The sequence below is a fragment of the Oncorhynchus gorbuscha genome, linkage group LG20 (genome assembly GCF_021184085.1).
Source record: "Oncorhynchus gorbuscha isolate QuinsamMale2020 ecotype Even-year linkage group LG20, OgorEven_v1.0, whole genome shotgun sequence".
NCBI lineage: Eukaryota > Metazoa > Chordata > Actinopteri > Salmoniformes > Salmonidae > Oncorhynchus > Oncorhynchus gorbuscha.
The window spans coordinates 7,308,726-7,334,261 of record NC_060192.1 but is presented as its reverse complement, the minus strand read 5'-3'; the positions used below and the strand labels follow the sequence as shown (position 1 = coordinate 7,334,261).

At 47.7% G+C, this 25,536-nt stretch overlaps 1 protein-coding gene across 1 annotated transcript in view; it reads right to left on the bottom strand.

Moving 5' to 3' along the window:
• The window catches only part of LOC124007536 (seizure 6-like protein), a 48,290-nt gene that overhangs the window by 809 nt on the left and 21,945 nt on the right, over positions 1 to 25,536 (bottom strand). The window contains exons 2-16 of the mRNA XM_046318180.1: positions 22,392 to 22,877; positions 21,982 to 22,121; positions 17,212 to 17,407; positions 15,527 to 15,712; positions 15,185 to 15,356; positions 14,857 to 15,023; positions 14,548 to 14,742; positions 14,083 to 14,221; positions 8,747 to 8,943; positions 7,824 to 8,018; positions 7,385 to 7,576; positions 5,532 to 5,726; positions 5,165 to 5,200; positions 659 to 773; positions 108 to 213 (exon numbers count right to left, since the gene is read on the bottom strand). Coding sequence (XP_046174136.1) covers positions 108 to 213; positions 659 to 773; positions 5,165 to 5,200; positions 5,532 to 5,726; positions 7,385 to 7,576; positions 7,824 to 8,018; positions 8,747 to 8,943; positions 14,083 to 14,221; positions 14,548 to 14,742; positions 14,857 to 15,023; positions 15,185 to 15,356; positions 15,527 to 15,712; positions 17,212 to 17,407; positions 21,982 to 22,121; positions 22,392 to 22,877 — 2,717 coding nt within the window. The remainder of the gene's footprint in view (positions 1 to 107; positions 214 to 658; positions 774 to 5,164; positions 5,201 to 5,531; positions 5,727 to 7,384; positions 7,577 to 7,823; positions 8,019 to 8,746; positions 8,944 to 14,082; positions 14,222 to 14,547; positions 14,743 to 14,856; positions 15,024 to 15,184; positions 15,357 to 15,526; positions 15,713 to 17,211; positions 17,408 to 21,981; positions 22,122 to 22,391; positions 22,878 to 25,536) is intronic.

The following is a 25,536-nucleotide window of genomic DNA, read 5'->3' as shown; positions in this document are numbered from 1 at the left end:
AGAAATGTTAAAGACCAGTAGTAAGGACCCTCCTGTCTCATACAATGACTATGTTCGTGTGTGTGTTTTCAGCACGTGTGTGTGTGTTTGTGCGTGTTCTTCCTCACCCCTCCTGTCTCGTAGAGTGGGTTGTCAAACTCGCTCTCCACGGTGATCTGACTGTAAGGGTGTGGGTAGATGAGCGGCAGCCGCAGGTTGGAGTGGTAGCGACACCTGGTGGCCAAGAGAGGAACAGCATGGTGTCAGGAATCTAAAAACACCCAGAACCTTCAGGACACCACCACTGTTTCCATGAGCAGAGAGAGAGGGAGAGTATGACATCACATCTCATTCATTTGAGTCTATACATTGAGGTGAAACGTTCAGCACGTGGCAGATAGAATTGTGGTATGTATAGCAGCTGACGTGATAATATCATATGACAGAGAATAATATCTGCTCTACACAATACATTCCTATCTGAATGTTCTGTAACGTTGCAGCCTCCTGTTATTCAACCATGTCTAATAGGAAGGTAGCCAGGGCAGTTTGTGTTTATTCAATCGTCATAGAGTTTCCATATGACCGTGGACAATATAGCTTTTAAACCGAGTTGAATACAGTATATTCAGCTATATTCAAATGTGCAATGTTGAGGTGAGAGGGCGCGTGGTCTAACCGTGTGATGTAGACGTAGGCTCCTCCCAGCAGCACGGAGAGCAGAAGTACAAGGATGAAGATGGCCAATGCCATGTTGCCACCGTCCAGACCTGACCCGGCTGCTGCCTCAACAACTGGAGGAGATGGGGGAGATGGACGGATAGAGGAAAGCAGAGGGGAGGGAAGAGGAGAGCAGGGGGGATGAAAAATGAAAAAAAATACTCAAATAAATGAGAAATAGACATGGTGTCTTCAATGAAAAGGTCAAAACAACAGATAAGCATCACAAAAGGAAAGAAATATGAAAGCGAGTCCAACACGCATCGGCAATTAATACAGCATACGGGTAGTTAGGGAAAAGAGTGGATCGCCATCATTGACATCTGAGTCATTTAGCAGATGCTCTCATCTACAGTGACTTACAGTTCGTGCATTCATCTTACGATACTGTAGCTAGGTGGGACAACCACAATATCACAGGCATAGTAAGTACACTTTTCCTCAATAAAATAGTTATCGGCGAAGTCAGAACTAGAAAAAAAGGGAGGGGGGGGGGTCGAGTGCAAGTGTTGGTTCTTTAAATATTTTTCTGTATCCCAGATAATTAAGAGACATACAAAGATCTGCTAAAAAACCTTTGATTGACAGCCCACTGGGCACAGATGTAATATTCAATGTCTGTTCCACGTCGGTTCAACATCATTTCATTGAAATGACGTGGAAACAACGTTGATTCAACCAGTGCGTGTCCAGTGGGAGACATGCAGACAAGAACACGGACAGACAAGAACAGAGACAGACAGGCAGGCTCACAGACAGAGAGAGAGACAGACAAAAACAGAGACAGACAGGCAGGCTCACAGACAGAGAGAGAGAGAGACAGACAAAAACAGAGACAGACAGGCAGGCTCACAGACAGAGAGAGAGACAAAAACAGAGACAGACAAAAAGAGAGAGAGACAGAGACAGACAGGCAGGCTCACAGACAGAGAGAGAGACAGACAAAAACAGAGACAGACAGGCAGGCTCACAGACAGAGAGAGAGACAGACAAGAACAGAGACAGACAGGCAGGCTCACAGACAGAGAGAGAGACAGACAAGAACAGAGACAGACAGGCAGGCTCACAGACAGAGAGAGAGACAGACAAGAACAGAGACAGACAGGCAGGCTCACAGACAGAGAGAGAGAGACAAGAACAGAGACAGACAGGCAGGCTCACAGACAGAGAGAGAGACAGACAAGAACAGAGACAGACAGGCAGGCTCACAGACAGAGAGAGAGACAGACAAGAACAGAGACAGACAGGCAGGCTCACAGACAGAGAGAGAGACAGACAAAAACAGAGACAGACAGGCAGGCTCACAGACAGAGAGAGAGAGAGACAGACAAAAACAGAGACAGACAGGCAGGCTCACAGACAGAGAGAGAGAGACAGACAAAAAGACAGAGAGAGAGACAGAGACAGAGACAGACAGGCAGGCTCACAGACAGAGAGAGAGACAGACAAAAACAGAGACAGACAGGCAGGCTCACAGACAGAGAGAGAGACAGACAAGAACAGAGACAGACAGGCAGGCTCACAGACAGAGAGAGAGACAGACAAGAACAGAGACAGACAGGCAGGCTCACAGACAGAGAGAGAGACAGACAAAAACAGAGACAGACAGGCAGGCTCACAGACAGAGAGAGAGACAGACAAAAACAGAGACAGACAGGCAGGCTCACAGACAGAGAGAGAGACAGACAAGAACAGAGACAGACAGGCAGGCTCACAGACAGAGAGAGAGACAGACAAAAACAGAGACAGACAGGCAGGCTCACAGACAGAGAGAGAGAGACAAAAACAGACAGAAAACACAGAGACAGACAAAACAGGCAGGCTCACAGACAGAGAGAGAGAGAGACAGACAAAAACAGAGACAGACAGGCAGGCTCACAGACAGAGAGAGAGACAGACAAAAACAGAGACAGACAGGCAGGCTCACAGACAGAGAGAGAGACAGACAAGAACAGAGACAGACAGGCAGGCTCACAGACAGAGAGAGAGACAGACAAGAACAGAGACAGACAGGCAGGCTCACAGACAGAGAGAGAGACAGACAAGAACAGAGACAGACAGGCAGGCTCACAGACAGAGAGAGAGACAGACAAGAACAGAGACAGACAGGCAGGCTCACAGACAGAGAGAGAGACAGACAAGAACAGAGACAGACAGGCAGGCTCACAGACAGAGAGAGAGACAAGAACAGACAAGAACAGAGACAGACAGGCAGGCTCACAGACAGAGAGAGAGACAGACAAAAACAGAGACAGACAGGCAGGCTCACAGACAGAGAGAGAGAGAGACAGACAAAAACAGAGACAGACAGGCAGGCTCACAGACAGAGAGAGAGAGACAGACAAAAACAGAGACAGACAGGCAGGCTCACAGACAGAGAGAGAGAAGAGACAGACAAAAACAGAGACAGACAGGCAGGCTCACAGACAGAGAGAGAGACAGACAAGAACAGAGACAGACAGGCAGGCTCACAGACAGAGAGAGAGACAGACAAGAACAGAGACAGACAGGCAGGCTCACAGACAGAGAGAGAGACAGACAAAAACAGAGACAGACAGGCAGGCTCACAGACAGAGAGAGAGAGAGACAGACAAAAACAGAGACAGACAGGCAGGCTCACAGACAGAGAGAGAGAGAGACAGACAAAAACAGAGACAGACAGGCAGGCTCACAGACAGAGAGAGAGAGAGACAGACAAGAACAGAGACAGACAGGCAGGCTCACAGACAGAGAGAGAGACAGACAAGAACAGAGACAGACAGGCAGGCTCACAGACAGAGAGAGAGAGACAGACAAGAACAGAGACAGACAGGCAGGCTCACAGACAGAGAGAGAGAGAGAGACAGACAAAAACAGAGACAGACAGGCAGGCTCACAGACAGAGAGAGAGAGACAGACAAGAACAGAGACAGACAGGCAGGCTCACAGACAGAGAGAGAGAGACAGAGAGACAGACAATAACAGAGACAGACAGGCAGGCTCACAGACAGAGAGAGAGAGACAGACAAGAACAGAGACAGACAGGCAGGCTCACAGACAGAGAGAGAGAGACAGACAAAAACAGAGACAGACAGGCAGGCTCACAGACAGAGAGAGAGAGAGAGAGAGACAGACAAGAACAGAGACAGACAGGCAGGCTCACAGACAGAGAGAGAGAGACAGACAAGAACAGAGACAGACAGGCAGGCTCACAGACAGAGAGAGAGAGACAGACAAAAACAGAGACAGACAGGCAGGCTCACAGACAGAGAGAGAGAGAGACAGACAAGAACAGAGACAGACAGGCAGGCTCACAGACAGAGAGAGAGAGACAGACAAGAACAGAGACAGACAGGCAGGCTCACAGACAGAGAGAGAGAGAGACAGACAAAAACAGAGACAGACAGGCAGGCTCACAGACAGAGAGAGAGAGACAGACAAAAACAGAGACAGACAGGCAGGCTCACAGACAGAGAGAGAGAGACAGACAAAAACAGAGACAGGCAGGCAGGCTCACGGACAGAGAGAGAGAGACAGACAAAAACAGAGACAGACAGGCAGGCTCACAGACAGAGAGCGAGAGAGACAGACAAGAACAGAGACAGACAGGCAGGCTCACAGACAGAGAGAGACAGACAGACAAAAACAGAGACAGGCAGGCAGGCTCACAGACAGAGAGAGAGAGACAGACAAAAACAGAGACAGGCAGGCAGGCTCACAGACAGAGAGAGAGAGACAGACAAAAACAGAGACGGACAGGCAGGCTCACAGACAGAGAGAGAGAGAGAGAGACAGACAAGAACAGAGACAGACAGGCAGGCTCACAGACAGAGAGAGAGAGAGAGAGACAGACAAGAAAGAGACAGACAGGCAGGCTCACAGACAGAGAGAGAGAGAGACAGACAAGAACAGAGACAGACAGGCAGGCTCACAGACAGAGAGAGACAGACAGACAAAAACAGAGACAGGCAGGCAGGCTCACAGACAGAGAGAGAGAGACAGACAAAAACAGAGACAGGCAGGCAGGCTCACAGACAGAGAGAGAGAGACAGACAAAAACAGAGACGGACAGGCAGGCTCACAGACAGAGAGAGAGAGACAGACAAAAACAGAGACAGGCAGGCAGGCTCACAGACAGAGAGAGAGAGAGACAGACAAGAACAGAGACAGACAGGCAGGCTCACAGACAGAGAGCGAGAGAGACAGACAAGAACAGAGACAGACAGGCAGGCTCACAGACAGAGAGAGAGAGACAGACAAAAACAGAGACAGGCAGGCAGGCTCACAGACAGAGAGAGAGCGAGAGAGACAGACAAAAACAGAGACAGACAGGCAGGCTCACAGACAGAGAGAGAGAGACAGACAAAAACAGAGACGGACAGGCAGGCTCACAGACAGAGAGAGAGACAGACAAGAACAGAGACAGACAGGCAGGCTCACAGACAGAGAGAGAGAGACAGACAAAAACAGAGACAGACAGACTCACCTTCCAAAGCATGGTTGCCAAAGCAGTCATGGTTGGCTGCAAGACATCAGACATTCTCTCAGACATTGACAGGGTAGATAAAGTATATCATATTGGTGGCAGGTACAGTATTTCTAGGGCTGTCTAGAGACCATCATTTATTTTATATAGTTGCACTACTTCTGACCACAGCCCAGCAGTCTTAAACAACTACAGAGAGTGGAGGAACTACAAATATGGCTGCCGAGAGCTGTATCATGCACAGGGACATTATCATTACTTAAACAAGCACCATTCACATGTCTATGTGGAAAGTCATGGTGAGGAATGTTCCATTCCATGCAGGTCTGGGGGGGTGGCGTGTGGGTGCTTGGCGGCTGGGCCTCACCCCTGCACAGTGGCAGTGGTCCGCTCCAAAACGACGGGTTCCCCAGGATACACTTAATGGCGACCTCGCCGATGAGCTCGAAGCCTTGGTAACAGATGAAGGTGAGCGACTCGCTGGGCAGGTAGAGGCGCTTGGACAGGATCTGGTATCCGTTGTCAGGGAGACCAGGGTTCTCACAGGAAACAGATTCCTCCGCTGGAGCGAGGGACGGAGAAAGAGAGAGAAAGTGTGCACGTGCACGTGCGCGTGCGAGAGAGAAAGGGGTCAACAATAACCTGCTCAACATTTATCGAGCCCTTGACCAGTTGAATCAATGCTAGAAGTGAAATAGCTCAATTACGTGGAACAGCATGGCGTGCTGGAGGTAGAGGGCTGGAGAACTGGTTCTAAGGAGGTGTGAGTCACACAGTCGGACAGATAAGGAGGGTAGGGTGTTTGATTGACAGCTTCTCCTCCTGGTCTGACAGCCTCAAGCCGAGCTGCTATGACTAATGGGTAACCTCCGCCCCTCTTCCAGGTGGCAAGGGCCTGATCTGCATACCGCATTAGCATATTAAACGGCTCACACACACGCACGCATGCAGCTGCGCAACCCCCACGCACATTCACATAGATACACATTAACAACCATGGGAACGCAGAGAGGAGGAGGAAGTTGTCATACACACACACACACACACTCATACACACTTTAATAACCATGAACATACACGCTGGGAGCGGTGTCAGCGGGACAAAGAGAGAGACAGCCCCCGTCGAGTCGTCTCCACCAGAGATCAAGTGTTCATTTCAGATTACCTCTGCAACATCAAACGCTATTAAAATAAGCCTCTGGTCTACCGAGAGAGAGGGAGAGAGAGAGAGAGAGAGAGAGAGAGAGAGAGAGAGAGAGAGAGAGAGAGAGAGAGAGAGAGAGAGAGAGAGAGAGAGAGAGAGAGAGAGAGAGAGAGAGAGAGAGAGAGAGAGAGAGAGAGAGAGAGAGAGAGAGAGAGAGAGAGAGAGAGAGAGAGAGAGAAGAGAGAGGGAGAGAGAGAGAGAGAGAGAGAGAGAGAGAGAGAGAGAGAGAGAGAGAGAGAGAGAGAGAGAGAGAGAGAGAGAGAGAAGGGCAATATAGTATTCTGTCTAACAAGGATATCTACTTATATTTCAGGATGTTGTATATTCCTGGAATTCATATAAACATGACAGTTTTGAAGACATAGCTTGTCCAGAAATAAAGTGGTCTCTTGGCACAACCTACCCTGGGTATGGGGTAAGTTGAGCCACCCAGAAGTTTCTGTACTGAATGAAATACTACCTCGATCTTTGTTTCTCAAAAAGGGGATTTAGCACAATAGCAATCACTTTTTTGTATTGTAATCATGTTTTAACACACTTAACATAAAGCCAGGCCCTGTTGTTACCTCATATCCCAGCGATGACGCCTTGCCATAATGCCTTACTCAACTTCCCGTTGGCTCAACTTACCTCATGGCCGTTGGCTCAACTTTGCCCGAGGCAAACATTTCAACTATATTAGCCCACACTGCTACAAGGATCCACTTTCACGCTAGGTTTAGGACTTCATGTTGAAGTTAACAGAGACCCCAACTGATGTATAGAACAATCTTACAATGATCTACTTTGGTTTAGATACAACCATCATTAAACCTCTTACACAATAAATCCTTTTTTGGACCAAACTTTACTTTCCACTTTGTCCATGTGGTTCCTTCCTTCACTTCCTTTGGTCAAATGATACATTTTGTGTGTAGGGTTTCCTAGAATCTAAGGTGGCTCAACTTACCCCACTCCAACTGTAGCACAAACTCATCCATTCACTTACGCACGCATGCATACGCACAGCTACTCACAGACACAGTGGGGTAGTTTGGACGTCCAGACAGGGGTGCCAGGCTCTCGTCCGTAGCAGGTGAGTGTGGCACCGCCCTGCAGGATGAAGCCGGGGTAGCAGCTGTACTGGATGGTGGTCCCCACCAGGAGTTTCGGGTCGGACAGTGACCTGGTAGAGTGTTCCACGTGACCCGGATCTGAACAATACATTACTGAAGAGAGGGGAGGGGGGGAGGGAGAGAGAGAGGGGAGGGGGGAGAGAGAGAGAGAGAGAAGAGAATGGGTGTCAGAGTGGGGTTTGCACTAGGCAAGAACTCTCACACACACACACACACACACACACACACACACACACACACACACACACACACACACACACACACACACACACACACACACACACACACACACACACACACACACACACACACACACACACACACACCCTAGCTAACTCACTCTTCTCGCAGAAGGGGGGCTGTGTGCTCCAGGTGAGGTCTAGCTGACAGGTAAGAGTCTCTCGTCCAACCAGGTCGTAGCCTGGGTCACACTGGTAGGTAATGCGAGCGCCCCGCACCAGGGCAGTATGGGACGTGGTCTTCCAGCCATTCTGGATCTCCGGCAGGTCCGGACACGAGTCGTTACGGGAGACCTCTGTGGAGACACACAAACAAACATTTAGAGATGCTTATTGTGATTTACATACATGAATTCTCACACAAAATAACAAAGGAGAAGGGTTGCAGATGTATTTCTGCAGGCATGTCGTTCGAAATTTCTGGTGAAAGAAGTGTATAAAAGTGCAGGTGTGTACAGTGTACATATAGAATGATCGAGTTTGCATATTCTAATGCGATTGCATGTTTGTGTTTCCTCGTGTGAACCTGGAGAGCATTCCAAATAATTGCGTGTGTGTGTGTGTGTGTGTGTGTGTGTGTTGTATGTGTGTGTTTATCCGCATGCACACAGGCCAAGTGGGACGGTGAGACAAATAGGATGTGATTGAATAAGGGCAGAGAGAGAGAGAGCGAAAGAGAGAGAGAGAGAGAGCGAAAGAGAGAGAGAGAGAGAGCGAAAGAGAGAGAGAGAGAGAGAGAGAGAGAGAGGAGGGTAAAGCGGAGGAAGAGAAAAGGGAGAGGAGACAGGAAGACGGAGTCTGGGACATTACACCGTCTCTCTCATTTCCTCAGCCTCCTCTTTATCTCTCTAGCTCTGTCTCTCTCATTTTCTCAGCCTCCTCTTTATCTCTCTAGCTCTGTCTCTCTTTCACTGACTCTCCGCTTCAACTCGGCTGCCGACTAGGCATATATCCGAGTCGTCTATTCCGCCAATCCCTCCCTCTCTGCTTCGCTTCTCTTCTCCCCCCCCCCCCCCCCCCTTACCCATGTAGTTGATGATGAAGCCCTCTCCCTTGCCGAAGACGAGGCCGGCGGGGTCGGAGTGGAAGGTCACAGTGAGGTCAGGGGTCGTGGACTGTATCTTGAAGGGCCCGGCTCCGCCCACGTACTGGCCCAGGATATGGGTGGTGACTTCATCACCGTCCAGGATGGTCAACATGTCACTGTCACTCAGGTTCAGACTGAAGTGGGGGGAGAGAGAGAGAGAGAGAGAGAGAGAGAGAGAGAGAGAGAGAGAGAGAGAGAGAGAGAGAGAGAGAGAGAGAGAGAGAGAGAGAGAGAGAGAGAGAGAGAGAGAGAGAGAGAGAGAGAGAGAGAGAGAGAGAGAGAGAGAGAGAAAGAGAGAGAGAGAGAGAGAGAGAGAGAGAGAGAGAGAGAGAGAGAGAGAGAGAGAGAGAGAGAGAGAGAGAGAGAGAAAGAGAGAGAGTGCATAGTTGATTCAATCTCTAGTTGTTGAATCACACATTTTTCGAATGGTATTTTTGCCCTGTGGAATTGCCCGTTGCTTTGGCAATAAGTAGCCTACTTTTGTCATGCCCATAAACATTGTGAATTTAAATTGGACTCATCCAACACGTCCCAAATCACATGATATGAGTGTATATGGTATCAGCACCATATGGCCATAACTCCGTGCAATGGTGACCTGTCATTCATGTTTTTAATCCCACCTGTTCAAACAACAACAAAAGAGTTGCCCTGTTTTGCATGTCACTCTGGCATTCATTCGTGTTATAATCAATTATTATAATACATCAAACATTTGGTGCAGCCCCTATCATGACCCCATCAGTTCTGTCACTCACGGGGACACCACATCACCGCAGAATCTGCGGGAGAGCTAGGACGATCAAGCCCCCTTGCAGCCCTACCATAGATTTACAGTAGAAGTGCCTGTCCAAGAAGGCTCAAGGTCACAGACAAAAATGACGTCAAATCACGCTATAAACTCAGCAAAAAAAGAAACGGCCTCTCACTGTCAACTGCGTTTATTTACAGCAAACTTAACGTGTAAATATTTGTATGAACATGACAAGATTCAACAACAGAGACATGAGTTCCACAGTGTGACTAACAGAAATAGAATAATGTGTTCCTGAACAAGGGGGGGGGGGGGTCAAAATCAAAAGTAACAGTCAGTATCTGGTGTGGCCACCAGCTGCATTAAGTACTGCAGTGCATTTCCTCCTCATGGACTGCACCAGTTTTGCAAGTTCTTGCTGTGAGATGTTACCTCACTCTTCCACCAAGGCACCTGTAAGTTCCCGGACATTTATGGGGGGAATGGCCCTAGCCCTCACCCTTCGATCCAACAAGTCCCAGACATGCTCAATGGGATTGAGATTCACTGGCCATGGCAGAACACTGACATTCCTGTCTTGCAGGAAATCACGCACAGAACGAGCAGTATGGCTGTTGGCATTGTCATGCTGGAGGGTCATGTCAAGATGAGCCTGCAGGAAGGGTACCACATGAGGGAGGAGGATGTCTTCCCTGTAATGCACAGCGATGAGATTGCCTGCAATGACAACAAGCTCAGTCTGATGATGCTGTGACACACTGCCCCACACCATGATGGACCCTCCACCTCCAAATCGATCCCGCTCCAGAGTACAGGCCTCAGTGTAATCCTCAGTCCTTCGCTAATAAACACGAATCCGACCATCACCCCTGGTGAGACAAAACCGCGACTTGTCAAAGAAGAGCACTTTTTTCCAGTCCTGTCTGGTCCAGCTACAGTGGATTTGTGCCCATGGTTGACGTTGTTGCCAGTGATGTCTGGTGAGGACCTGCCTTACAAAGGCCTACAAGCTCAGTCCAGCCTCTCTCAGCCTATTGCGGACAGTCTGAGCACTGATGGAGGGATTGTGCATTCCTGGTGTAACTCGTGCAGTTGTTGTTGCCATCCTGTACCTGTCCCGCAGGTGTGATGTTCGGATGTACCGATCCTGTGCAGGTGTTGTTACACGTGGTCTGCCACAGCGAGGACGATCAGCTGTCTGTCCTGTCTCCCTGTAGTGCTGTCTCAGGCGTCTCACAGTTCGGACATTGCAATTTATTTCCCTGGCCACATCTGCAGTCCTCATGCCTCCCCCCTGGGCATCTTTCTTTTGGTGTTTGTCAGAGTCAGTAGAAAGGTCTCTTTAGTGTCCTACATTTTCATGACTGTGACCTTAATCCCCTAAAATCTGTAAGCTGTTAGTTTCTTAACGACCGTTCCACAGGTGAATGTTCATTAATTGTTTATGGTTCATTGAACAAGCATAGGAAACAGTGTTTAAACCATTTACAACGAAGATCTGTGAAGTCATTTCGATTTGTACGAATTATCTTTGAAAGACAGGGTCCTGAACAAGGGACGTTTCTTTTTTTTAGCAGAGTTTCTCTCTCGTAGCTTTGATTGGACATCATACTTTCAAAATCTTGGCTGGCTTGCAAGATAAGCAGTCATCAGGAATCACATCCACAATCTACTGGCAATGCTTTTCAGGCCTTGTCATATGAAGATAGCTCATCGGCCATTGGACAAAAGCATTTAATACAAATCAAGTCGGAAATCATAAATTCAACAATGTATCAGGTATGAAGGAAGACCCAGATGCAGACCACGTCGAGTAAACAATAGTTTAATGTTCCAACAGGGGCAGGTGATAGACAGGTCAAGGCAGGCAGGGGTCAGTAAACCAGACGTGGGGCAAAGGTACAGGTCGACAGGCAGGCTCAGGCAGGTGGGCTCGGAGTCAGGACAGGCAAGGGTCAAAACCAGGAGGGCGAGAAAGGAGAAACTGGAAAAAGCAGGCGCTGAGACACAAAACGTTGGTTGGCTTGAACAAACAAGACAAACTGTCAACAGACAGACAGAAAACACAGGTATAAATACACTGGGGATAATGGGGAAGATTGGAGACACCTGGAGGGGGGTGGAGACAATCACAAAGACAGGTGAAACAGATCGGGGTGTGACACAATGAGTGGTTTGGAATGAAGCAGTGGCTAACTGTGAGCGTCGCAAGTGTAACAGTATAACTTTAGACCGTCTCCTCGCCCATACCCGGGCGCGAACCAGGGACCCTCTGCACACATCAACAACTGACACCCACGAAGCATCGTTACCCATCGCTCCACAAAAGCCGCGGCCCTTGCAGAGCAAGGGGAACTACTACTTCAAGGTCTCAGAACAAGTGACGTCACTGATTGAAACGCTATTTAGCGCGAGCCGCTAACTAAGCTAGCCGTTACACAAGGCAATCACTATGTTGCTTCCCCTGCCTGCTATTCGGTGGAGTGGGTGTGTGGTCCAAGTCTGGGTTTAACTTTTTACTGCAGTGCACCAAATCAGGGTCATACAGTGTTTCTTGGTAGTCTTAAACAAATCTACTTTGAAACAAAAGTATACACCTCACACAAATGGTTATGGGCTTCAAAAAAAGATGTTGAGTTTATATACAGTACCAGTTAGTACCGGTGCAAAGCTGTCATCAAGGCAAAGGGTGGCTACTTTGAAGAATCTCATATAAAATATACTTTGATTTGTTTAACACTTTTTTGGTTACTACATGACTCCATATGTGTTATTTCATAGTTTTGATGTCTTCACTATTATTCTACACTGTAGGGAAAGAAAGAAAATCCCTGGAATGAGTAGGTGTGTCAAAACCTTTGACTGGTACTAAACATAAATAAAATATAAGATGTATTTACAATAGTCCATCCATGAGGTCACCGGATCATTTGACTGCGGCTTTAAAACATCCGCCTGAAAGGGTCTCAAAACACGAGAATTGTGCATCACATGTAGACCAACGCTGTTAAACGTAGAGTACTGGGGAAATCAAACGTTGTGACTCAGACAAAGCATATAGGACATGACCTTCACAACCGACAAAACGGAAGAGAACAGGTACGCGCCCGAATTATAGCACTTGCATGAAATTGGGTGGCTAAACGAATAGGCATATAGGCTACTGCCATCTCAGCCCGCTCATGACGAAATTGCGGCTTGCCTCTTATCCACTCATCTCTCCCTTATGCCATAGTTTGTACATCTCAATTGTTATATTGCTTACAGTATATAGGTCTCTCTCATTAGTATCTTATTAATAATTTTAGGCAATGCTACCCCCCTCCCCACAACAACAGCGCCCAGTGTGGCAGCCCCCTAAACCTCGCCAAAACGTGTGTTTATTAGAGGCCGTTTGGACATAGAGATTTCCCATCCGACCCGATATGCATAAATATATATTTAGAGAGAGAGAGAGAGACCCGTTCTGAATGGATCCGAGGACAACTAGACCCATTCCGCATAGACCTGGTTGGATCCGGACCCAGTCCGAGTGAGGGAAGCAGCAGAAAAGTCCATTTTAAAGAGACTTTATTAACCAGAGCAGATAAAGTGTGAGGGAGAGGAGGTAGAGAGAAGTGACGGACGCTCTAGCAGGGGACGTGCTGTGTGTTTAGGCTACTGTGAGTGTGAGGTAGAGAGAAGTGACGGACGCTCTAGCAGGGGACGTGCTGTGTGTTTAGGCTACTGTGAGTGTGAGGTAGAGAGAAGTGACGGACGCTCTAGCAAGGGGACGTGCTGTGTGTTTAGGCTACTGTGAGTGTGAGGTAGAGAGAAGTGACGGACGCTCTAGCAGGGGACGTGCTGTGTGTTTAGGCTACTGTGAGTGTGAGGTAGAGAGAAGTGACGGACGCTCTAGCAGGGGGACGTGCTGTGTGTTTAGGCTACTGTGAGTGTGAGCAAGTGACACGGGAACAGGGAGGAGGGGGGAAGAGATGACAGTTAGCCTACAAAACAACAACAACTCCATTCATAATATGAAGTAGCAGCCTACCTTTTGGCTCCTGGTCATTGTAGCTTCTACTTTAACTTTTCATACCATCGTTTAATTCCATCCTCCCATTGATTAGATATTTCCTCTCTTTTGCCCAACCCGGAGGCTCTATCACTGGTAGCCCATTGCCGCTTTGATGACTTCTGATTGGCTGACAACAACAAGCTATTATGCGCCACTCTCACGAAAAGCAAGAGCAGCAGTATAAAATGATCCAATTTATCTCTCTTCTGCAGCAGTCGCGTTCGGATCTGTATGGATCCTTCCGGACGAGTCATTTAAAATGACACATAGGCTTTCCCCGATACCCGTGGCGATCATATCAGATCCAACCCAGACCCGTGACATTACTTAGAATTCTGGGTCTCGGTATTCGGGTACAGCTGGATCCGTGAAGACCTCTAGTGTGTATGTCTTTTGGAGGGGTTAAAAGTCACGTTTTGGTTGGAACTAATCGTAATGTGTGTGTGTGTGTATATATCTCACAGCTGTACGTCGAGCAGCACGCATTTGTCCTCCCCAACATGTATCCTCCAGCTGCAGTCCTCTCCCTCTCCATACCACTCTGGCCAGTTGGGAGACAGGATCACACCCCCAGGACCTGCAAGGTCTCCCCCACACAGGGCTGGAGACGGAGGGAGAGGAGAGAGAGTGAGAGGGGGGAGATATACCAATTTGAAAAATACAAAATAAAAAAGGAACTGTACATTTTCACATTAAACTCTGTTGTCAAATTGTATCATTAAAGATAAACGCCTCACAGCTTGATATCAGAACTCTCTCAATGTGAAAGAAAATAGCACCATAGGATTTTCAGAAGTCTACACACACACACACACACACACACACACACACACACACACACACACACACACACACACACACACACACACACACACACACACACACACACACACACACACACACACACACACACACACACACACACACCTTTGCAGAGTGGTTCCGTGTCGTTCCAGTAGGGGTCTCTGGCGTTGATACACTCTATGACTGGCGGCCCCTGCTCCAGAGAGTGACCAGTATCACAGCTGAACTGCACCACAGCGCCAACACCGTAGGCCTGGTCAGTGGTGCTGAAGTTACCATTCTGCAGGTAGGGCTCATAACAATGGCCACGCTTAAACGCTGCAGAGAGAGAGAGAGAGAGAGAGGGAGAGGGAAACGAGAGAGCAGAGAGGAGGTTAGATAGAAAGGTTGGAGAATATGATGAAATGTTTCATTTGGTTTGTGTGCTCTTACCCTCATAGCGGATGTTGAAGCCTGTATTATGGTTAGGTTGGTCAGTGATGAACTGTACCCTGACAGCTGGACCCTCACTGATCACCCCTTCAAACGGTATTGGACCACCCCGCCCCGAGTCAAACAGCACCACAGACCCAGCGTCCAGACCGCTCCATAACACAAGTCTGGGGGGAGAAATTTCATTGGAACACTTTATGGGTCCCAGATGGTTGGGATATGCAGACCTATAAACAACTTGAAGATTTGATCCATGATTCCAAAGTTGATTACAGCACAATTATAGTTTACACATTCAAAGCTCAAACACATTCCCTCTCTCTCTGACCTTTCGGTGGGTCCAAGGGCCAGTCTCTCCAGGTGCAGGTGTAGTCTCTGTGCTGTGGGGGCCTCCATGGACCAGGAGCAGGAACGGTCCTGGGTGGCATCGGGCCCCAGCCGGGGAGAGGGAGACAGGACCCTCCCTACTGTAGCGTTCTTCACTGAGCCCCCACATAGTGCTATGGAGGGAGCGAGGTGATGATTATATGTGTGTGTGTGTTTGTGTCTCCCCAGCTCTGCAGCTGGGCATGTTGTTGCTCCAGACAGCGGCATGGCATTGAGATGTGTGTGTATGAATATGTATGTGTGTGTCCCTGCATCTGCATGTGTCTCTCCCTCTCCTCCCTACCTCTACAGCTGGGCTCCTTGCTGCTCCAGACAGGCAGAGATGCATTGAGGCAGGTGAGCGCCACTGCCCCCTGCAGGTGGTATCCCATATGGCAGTGGAAGCGGGCAGTGCCCCCTGGCAGCAGGTCCAGCACTGACACCTCCCCAAAATGAGGCCTCCTCGGCAGGGCACAGCTCAGACGGAATACTGTCAGGGGGGAGAGGGGCAGGGAGGGGGGGGGGGAGAATGAGAGAGGGAGAGACAGAGATTTCCATTCTGTCATTCTCTCCCATCATATGTTATGCTATTCTGTTCCACAGTTGGCTTCCTGTTCTAATTTGATCTGAGATGACTGGACAGGCCAGAATAAAGATAAAGGAGAGGACAGGACAGGATAATAGATAGAGGACAGGACAGGATAATAGATATGGTTTTCATGCCACGTTGACTTCATCCATGCAGAGACGCAGGAGGAAGCGAGGCACCTCACTCCCTGATTTCTTCTGGTTACATTACAGTCAACGAACTAAGCTATTGCATTGGCATCTATGGGAGAACTACCCAGCTACGCAGACCGGAACTGACCATTTATTTTTCAATGGTAAACGAGTGTCCATCTTTGTCCAGCCCTGTCACATCTGAACTGACACAGAGGTTGCGGTTCATACTCATAAAAGACACACCCTCGTCCACTTTACCCTCCTCGCCTTCCCTTGGGGGAATCCCGGAGGAAGCTCCAAATGATTAGCCATGCAAGGGAAGTTTGCAACGCAAGATCCTCAGCCCTCGTTGTTAGTTGGATGTCGAAAGTGTGCTACTAATGCACATGACGGCACCAACACGTCTCATAAATTGTAAATGAGTGTTGTCTGGTTATCTTTTGGAAATTGTAGAAATAGAACATCTTCCAGCTAGGCAGGCTAACGTTAGTTAGCAACTTAATTTGCTAGCGATCATACAGTAGGCGTAAATGAATAATGATATATTTAATGTAAGTAGACATGCACTCATAATTGACTGTAGCGCATATAAAGCACCCACAAGCTACTGGTGTCTGAAAACACAATCATTGCGGGATGAAGGAGTGATGAATTTTCAGGCAAGGGTGGTCCATTTAAAATGAATTCCTTCCTCCCTCGCTCTGCTCGTCTGACGAGCAGAGCGACGTCATGATATGTCCTCAGAAGTGTCCACTTTATTTGAGGGCTGAGGGGATAGGGTGTGTCTTTCGAGTATATACTCGTCAGACGTCATGATATGTCCTCAGAAGTGTCCACTTTATTTGAGGGCTGAGGGGATAGGGTGTGTCTTTCGAGTGTTCTCTCTGACTGCAGCCGGAGAGTTCACAGGGGTGAGATGAGAAAGGGAGACATTACAGGTGACACATACAAACACACACAACCACACAATCATGTGCGCACACATCTACACTATCAAAGGGCTGAGATGAGATGAACCAATGAACCAATGAATCAGAGTTCCAATCAGCTAATTGATATGACACATCCAGTCACAGCGCTAATTGATTACAAAACAAGATTAAGTGGGGAGGCAATTAACAGACCAGGTAGACAGAGAATCAACAGCACCTGAGGACTTAACGAAGGCTTTGATTTCAAAACATGAAAGAGTGTGTGTGTGTGTGTGTGTGTGTGTGTGTGTGTGTGTGTGTGTGTGTGTGTGTGTGTGTGCGTGCATGTACTCACTCTGGTAGTGCAGCTGGAACATGCCCATGCCCCCCTCAGGCAAGGAGCGGTAGTATACTGAGATGGTATTGGTCGGACTGCGGATCACCTGACCCTCCACCAGAAGCGTGTGATTGGCCAGAACTAGCAAGGCCCCACCCTCATCCACCCCTCTGATTGACAGCTGCTCTCCCTCTGACAGATTCACACTCTTCACCTGAGAGATAGAGAGAGACAGAGGGAGAGAGACAGAGGGAGAGAGACAGGGAGAGAATGAGAGAGGGAGAGAGAGAAAGAGAGAGGGGGGGGTGGAGAAAGACGGTGTGACAGAGTTTAACATCTCATGAACCAAGATTGCTACGATACAGAAATATTCTAATATGTGCAGCATGACTGCAAAAAAGTGGACCTGGAACAGCCCCAGTGTTGTGTGGAGGACAGGGTGCTGTTCCAGCAGACACCACTAGGGGTCAGAGTGAGATCACCACAGAGTCAACTATTGCAACACAGATCGGTGTGTGTGCCACAGGAGGTTGGTGGTACTTTAATTGGGGAGGACTTGCTCGTGGTAAAGGCAGGAGCGGAATAGGTGGAATGGTATCAAATACACTACTCAAAAAAATAAAGGGAACACTAAAATAACACATCCTAGATCTGTATGAATGAAATATTCTTATTAAATATTTTTTTCTTTACATAGTTGAATGTGCTGACAACAAAATCACACAAAAATAAATCAATGGAAATCAAATTTATCAACCCATGGAGGTCTGGATTTGGAGTCACACTCAAAATTATAGTGGAAAACCACACTACAGGCTGATCCAACTTTGATGTAATGTCCTTAAAACAAGTCAAAATGAGGCTCAGTAGTGTGTGTGGCCTCCTCGTGCCTGTATGACCTCCCTACAATGCCTGGGCATGCTCCCGATGAGGTGGCGGATGGTCTCTTGAGGGATCTCCTCCCAGACCTGGACTAATGCATCCGCCAACTACTGGACAGTCTGTGGTGCAATGTGGCGTTGGTGGTTGGAGCGAGACATGATGTCCCAGATGTGCTCAATTGGATTCAGGTCTGTGGAATGGGCGAGCCAGTCCATAGCATCAATGCCTTCCTCTTGCAGGAACTGATGACACACTCCAGCCACATGAGGTCTAGCATTGTCTTGCATTAGGAGGAACCCAGGGCCAACCACACCAGCATATGGTCTCACAAGGGGTCTGAGGATCTCATCTCGGTACCTAATGGCAGTCAGGCTACCTCTGGCGAGCACATGGAGTGCCACCCCACACCATGACTGACCCACCGCCAAACCGGTCATGCTGGAGGATGTTACAGGCAGCAGAATGTTCTCCACTGCGTCTCCAGACTCTGTCACGTCTGTCACATGTGCTCAGTGTGAACCTGCTCTCATCTGTGAAGAGTTCCTGGGCGCCAGTGGCAAATTTGTTAATCTTGGTGTTCTCTGGCAAATGCCAAACGTCCTGCACGGTGTTGGGCTGTAAGCACAACCCCCCCTGTGGACGTCGGGCCCTCATACCACCCTCATGGAGTCTGTTTCTGACCGTTTGAGCAGACACATGCATATTTGTGGCCTGCTGGAGTTAATTTTGCAGGGCTCTGGCAGTGCTCCTCCTGCTCCTCCTTGCACAAAGGCGGAGGTAGTGGTCCTGCTGCTGGGTTGTTGCCCTCCTACGGCCTCCTCCACGTCTCCTGATGTACTGGCCTGTCTCCTTGTAGAGCCTCCATGCTCTGGACACTATGCTGACAGACACAGCAAACCTTCTTGCCACATCTCGCATTGATGTGCCATCCTGGATGAGCTGCCCTACCTGAGCCACTTGTGTGGGTTGTAGACTCCGTCTCATGCTACCACTAGAGTGAAAGCACCGCCAGCATTCAAAAGTGACCAAAACATCAGCCAGGAAGCATAGGAACTGAGAAGTGGTCTGTGGTCCCCACCTGCAGAACCACTCCTTTATTGGGGGTGTCTTGCAAAATAATAATTTCCACCTGTTGTCTATTCCATTTGCACAACAGCATGTGAAATGTATTGTCAATCAGTGTTGCTTCCTAAGTGGACAGTTTGATTTCACAGAAGTGTGATTGACTTGGAGTTACATTGTGTTGTTTAAGTGTTCCCTTTATTTTTTTGAGCAGTGTACATCAAACACATGGTTTCTATGTGTTTGATACCATTCCACTTCCTCCGTTCCGGCCATTATTATGAGCCGCCCTCCCCTCAGCAGCCTCCACTGGTGTGTGTGTGTGTGTGTGTGTGTGTGTGTGTGTGTGTGTGTGTGTGTGTGTGTGTGTGTGTGTGTGTGTGTGTGTGTGTGTGTGTGTGTGTGTGTGTGTGTGTGTGTGTGTGTGTGTGTGTGTGTGTGTGTGTGTGTGTGTGTGTGTGAGTTGCGGAGAGTTGAAAATAAAGATAAAATTGAAAATTCATGTTTAGGAAAGAATTGGTGAAAGAGGATGATAGCGGTGCCGCTGTGTTGTGTGTGACGATTGTGAGGCGCTTTACAAATTCAACAGTCACAAGACAGGGACTTCAAATAGGCAAATGGCACGTCAAGGGAACTGTAGCATACTGTTAGGATTTGTTAAATGGAAACTGAAATCTGAACACTGAAAGTAGGTCTGTAACCTTTCACGCCTCGATCAGACCGACAGTTTATAGCATTTTTTCAAATACGCTGTCGGTCTGATTGAGGTATTACTATAAATTCCAGCAGAATTATACATTTCTTGCAGTGAAATTATACTCCAAATGTAGGCAACATTTTTACTCAGGAACAGGAGCGGAGAAATAGGATTTCTTTCATCATCTTGAGAGAATGTGAAAATCTGATAGCATTTCAAACACATCAAATATGGATCCAAGCCCTACTGAAATCTTATCAGAAACATGTTGGGTCGTTGACAACCTTCTATTTCCGTACAACCGGTCAAACTGATATCATTTGGAAAATTTTGCACAGAAAATCTTTTCCATCTTTTTTTGTTATTGTATTTTATCCCCGGTCCCTAAACGTATTTCCTCCTCGAAAAAAAGTAGAGATGACAGAGAAAATGTACCCATGTCAACTATATTGAAGCGTTCCTTCTATCGATTTATGACATTATTCTGGTAAGTATTTATTTAGTCTTTTAGGGCAACATACAATGACAGCAGAGAAGTTTAATGTAGCTAATTCTAGACAAGTTGACGAACAAATAGCCTAAAAAAATTAAATTGGGTAAATTATGTGCAGAAACATAGCCTATCAGGCTAAAAAAAATGATCCTGCGCCCCCTGTCAAAAAATATTCTGCTGTCTCGGACTGTAGACTACAGCCTCAGATTTTCACTTTATCACATATAATTGGGTGGCGTGTGTTTGTGTGTGTGAATGTATGCAGGATTCATACACATTGTGACGGATGGAATTTCATGACTTCTCCATGACTTTTAACCACATTTCCATGATCAACAACTGCCGGTGTCTCTATGTATGTATCAAAAAGTAAACGTGACGTGGTATCGACACTGGGTGACTGCTCTTTGATCCCATGTACCGTCTCCTGCCATTGTGTAAAGCCCCCCCCCCACACACACACACAAAAGTAGAATACCTGTATAAAACACATGTGTGGTCAACGAAGAGTCTGAAGGGTGTGTAAAGGCTTTTGATCAAGCCCTGCTAAAACACACCAGAGCCAGTTTATCAAAGGTCTGGTTGAGCAGCTAATTAAATTTTTAAAAAGGTGGTTTGTTAAGAGGGAGACTGGAATAAAAGCCTACACACCCATTAGCTGACCACCCTTGTTGTATTACATTGAAACAATACAGCCAAGTCATTTGTATGCCTTTTGAAAAATTCTCTCATTCATTATATCAAAGAGCAAACGGCTATGGTAGGCTACAAATATTTGTATTCAGCTGATGCAAGACCACAAATGTTCTTCTGGGAATGTACCTTTTCTAGTTTAGTCATAATGTGTTTATCTTAGCTACCTTAGAAGTGTTTACATTGCAGGCTATTGAGATGCAATGTCCCCATACAATAGATTTAAAAAATCAACTGGAAGTATGCACAAAACGAGTTTTGAAGGCACAGAATCCAAAAGGCTACATCTAACATTTTATGGGGCGGCCTAGTGGTTAGAGCGTTGGACTAGGAACCGAAAGGTTGCTAGTTCAATTCCCTGAGCTGACAAGGTACAAAACTGTCGTTCTGCCCCTGAGCAAGGCAATTAACCCACTGTTCCTAGGCCGCCATTGAAAATAAGAATTTGTTCTTAACTGACTGATTCACAAATTATTCTTATGGTTCGATTCACCACGATATAACCGAATCCCAACTAATACAACGGAGAGGTGAATCGTTCATTTTGTCAAAAAGAATCATATAAATGAATCATATGAATCATTCCAAAAAGCTAATCAACTTTGATCGCGAGCGTCGGTAGAATGTTTTTTTTTTATACATGCTAATTATAGCTGAACAGTTCATTCGAGGATACAATATACAGTGTAAGTTTTGAATTGTCTGTTCTCTATCATATTTTATATGCTTACCTGCTACTACAATGTCACAACTATCTCATCTCTCCTTGAGCAGCGGCCCACTCGTCTCGTACACATGCTGGTGATGCACGCAAACATAGAATGCGCTCGCCTCATTCCGATCCTGGCTGACATGTCAATTTTTTATTTGATTGATAAAATATTTAAAAACTGTGCCTAAATAAATGACATTAACAGACATTATGAAATTAATTTCCATGTCAATGTGGGTGTTTGTTTACCTGTAGCTCGACTCCATAGCCCGTGTACACAGTGACGGTGTATGTACAGTGTAGGAATGTTCCATCTGGTAGAGGGGGGTCGTCATAAGAGTCTATGTATCCCTCTGGGTCGGAGAAATTCACCATACAGCCGGACACAGCTGGAGAGATTAGTTTAGGAGAGGGGGAGGAGAGGAGGAGGGAATGAGAGAGGGGAGGGGAGGAGAGGAGGGGGACAGAAGAGGAGGTGAGGAGCGGAGATGACAAACAATACTGGAAAAATATTGGAAAAGCAATTTATTTTCACAGCGTAATCCAGGATGCTGGTGAGATAAGCACATCTATGTCTTCAGTCAGAGAAAGGTAAACAACTGCTTTCTGCAAAAAGGACAAGGCGTTCTCTAACATTGAGAACATTCTCTAACATATACCCGGTGAAGGTGTGTCTGCAGCCATGGTCGCCATGACGATAGCGGTGACCTCATCTCGCTGTCCCAGCCGTGTGTATGTGGATGTGTGTGTCCCGGGCTGGGAGGAGGAGGGGATGGGGTTGTTGTCGGATTGGGAAGGCTGTGACGGGAGGAGGGGTCCACTGTCGTGGGGCTGTGAGACTAGGGATCCTATCCTCTTCAACAGACCCTGCTGATCCATAGAGAGACCACCAGACAGGCCCCTCAGGCTCAGTCCTCTGCCCAGGAGAGGCAGTAGGTCCTGGGGTTGAGCAGAGGGCAGGACCACCCCCCTTGTCTGGTAGAGGAGACGATCCTTCTGGGCCAGGAATGACTCGAGCAGATCACCAGTGGCACCCATCCCCGCCCCGGGCACTAACCCAACCACGGAACTTCTCCCTCGGGATGAGTCTATGTCTGTGTCCCCTACGGCTTGAGAGGGGGAGGGTTGTGTGGAGTCAACTTCACCTGGAGAAACGGAGAGAGAAGAAGAAAGTGTAAAAGAGAGTGAGACGACAGGTGATATGTAGTCTTTACACTAGTGCTGCTTTTAGCACTGAGAATAATTGCATTTTTTTGACTCATTCTATGTTAGGGCTCTCCTGCAGCCGGTCCGCTGTCCGGGGAGAAATGCAAACCAGTGGGACTGAGGAACTGGAGGGCCTGCTGTGCACGCTTAAGCTGGAGCAAAGAGAGAGACAGCTCCGAGCTCCCAGGTAGCCTTTCTTCTCTGTGTGTCTAGTGAATGTGGTGTGGCTGTGTTAGGACCTGTTTTAGCCTGGTATAACATTACACGGCTAAGCAAAAACCTGCAGGACTGAGGAACTCAAAGGGAAGCTCCTGAAAACCTTTCTTCCCTGTGTGTCTAGTGACTATGTCTGGAGAGTGTGGCTGTGTTAGGGCCTCTGTGGAGCAGGAAACTGTCCAGTTTCACCGTGTTCTGCTTTCTGTTCTACTTTCTGTTCCACTGTCTGTTCCACTCTCTGTTCCACTCTCTGTTCCACTCTCTGTTCCACTGTCTGTTCCACTCTCTGTTCCACTCTCTGTTCTACTCTCTGTTCCACTCTCTGTTCCACTCTCTGTTCTACTCTCTGTTCCACTGTCTGTTCCACTGTCTGTTCCACTGTCTGTTCCACTCTCTGTTCCACTCTCTGTTCCACTCTCTGTTCCACTGTCTGTTCCACTCTCTGTTCTACTCTCTGTTCCACTGTCTGTTCCACTGTCTGTTCCACTGTCTGTTCCACTCTCTGTTCCACTCTCTGTTCTACTCTCTGTTCTACTCTCTGTTCCACTGTCTGTTCCACTGTCTGTTCCACTCTCTGTTCCACTGTCTGTTCCACTCTCTGTTCCACTCTCTGTTCTACTTTCTGTTCCACTGTCTGTTCCACTGTCTGTTCCACTCTCTGTTCCACTCTCTGTTCTACTCTCTGTTCCACTGTCTGTTCCACTGTCTGTTCCACTCTCTGTTCCACTCTCTGTTCCACTCTCTGTTCTACTCTCTGTTCTACTGTCTGTTCTACTCTCTGTTCCACTGTCTGTTCCACTGTCTGTTCCACTCTCTGTTCCACTCTCTGTTCCACTGTCTGTTCCACTGTCTGTTCTACTCTCTGTTCCACTCTCTGTTCCACTCTCTGTTCTATTGTCTGTTCCACTGTCTGTTCCACTCTCTGTTCTACTGTCTGTTCCACTGTTTGTTCTACTGTCTTTTCCACTCTCTGTTCCACTCTCTGTTCCACTGTCTGTTCTACTGTCTGTTCCACTGTTTGTTCCACTGTCTGTTCCACTCTCCATTCTACTGTCTGTTCTACTGTTTGTTCTACTGTCTGTTCCACTGTCTGTTCTGCTGTATGTTCTACTGTTTGTTCTACTGTCTGTTATATTGCCTGTTCCACTGTTATCAGGACTACTGGGGCGATCTGGCATCAGGACGAGCAGCCCAGCCCAATAGCCTGCTCTTTATTGCACACACAAACAGGTAGAATGCACACACGCACACACAAGCACATACCATATGCATACACACCACCTGCATGCACCCACATGCACACACACACTCACACAGGCAGACCACAGACTCTTTGGGCGAGGTAGAGACAGGGTAGGCAGTCAGGCATGGCGGAGAGAGAGAGATAGAGATAGAGAGGGGGGAGAGAGAGAAGGGGGAGGGAGAGAGAGAGAAGGGAGAGAGAGAGAGGGAGAGAGAGAGGGCGAGAGGGAGAGAGAGGGAGAGAGGGAGAGAGAGAGAGAAAGGGGAGATAGAGAGAGAGAAGGGGAGGGGAGGGAGAGAGAGAGAAGGGAGATGGAGAAGGAGAGAGAGAGAAACAGAAGGGAGAGTGAGAGAAAGAGAGAAAGCGGTAGAGGAAGAGAGAGAAGGGGGAGAATGAAAAAGGGAGAGTGAGAAGAACATTTAAAAAAAGCAGAGACAGGCACACTGCTCCCACGCATGCTAAAATAACATCTCCAAGTGCCCAGCACTAAAAAAGAACAGAACAGTGGACACAAGCCCGCAGGCACACACGCACACCAACGCATACACTCGCACACACACACACACAGACACACAGCCAGGCCCTTCATGGCCAGTGTATCACTTGCGTTGCTGCCTAAACAGCAGCAACCCCTCCACTCCACACTGCAAAAACACTGGACCACTTACCACCTGCTCTCAAAACAGGCTGCTTTCTATAATCCCATATCCTCACAGTGACATAAGGAAAACAGCGTTGGACTTTTATAGTGTCGGTTGTGTCTGCAGCCAGCTAGCATCCTACTCACGAGGAGATGTGGATGATACACGACAACAGGTGTGCCTGATCTGATACAAATATACTTGTTTCTTCCTTCTTCCTCTTTTTTTCCCTCAACCCTTTTAATGAGGAAGAAAAAAGTATATTTGTATCAGATCAGGCACACCTGTTGTCGTGTATCATCCACATCTCCTCGTGAGTAGGATGCTAGCTGGTGGCTGATGAAGGTTCGATGGGTGGAGTTGACAATCTCTGCAGTGCATTTTCTCAGCTGAGCTCTTTATATTGTATAGGAGCAAATCCATTCAAAGACCTATATTGTAAATGTGTGACTACAGTGCACATTGACTGTGTCTCTCAACCCAACACAAGTGCCCCAT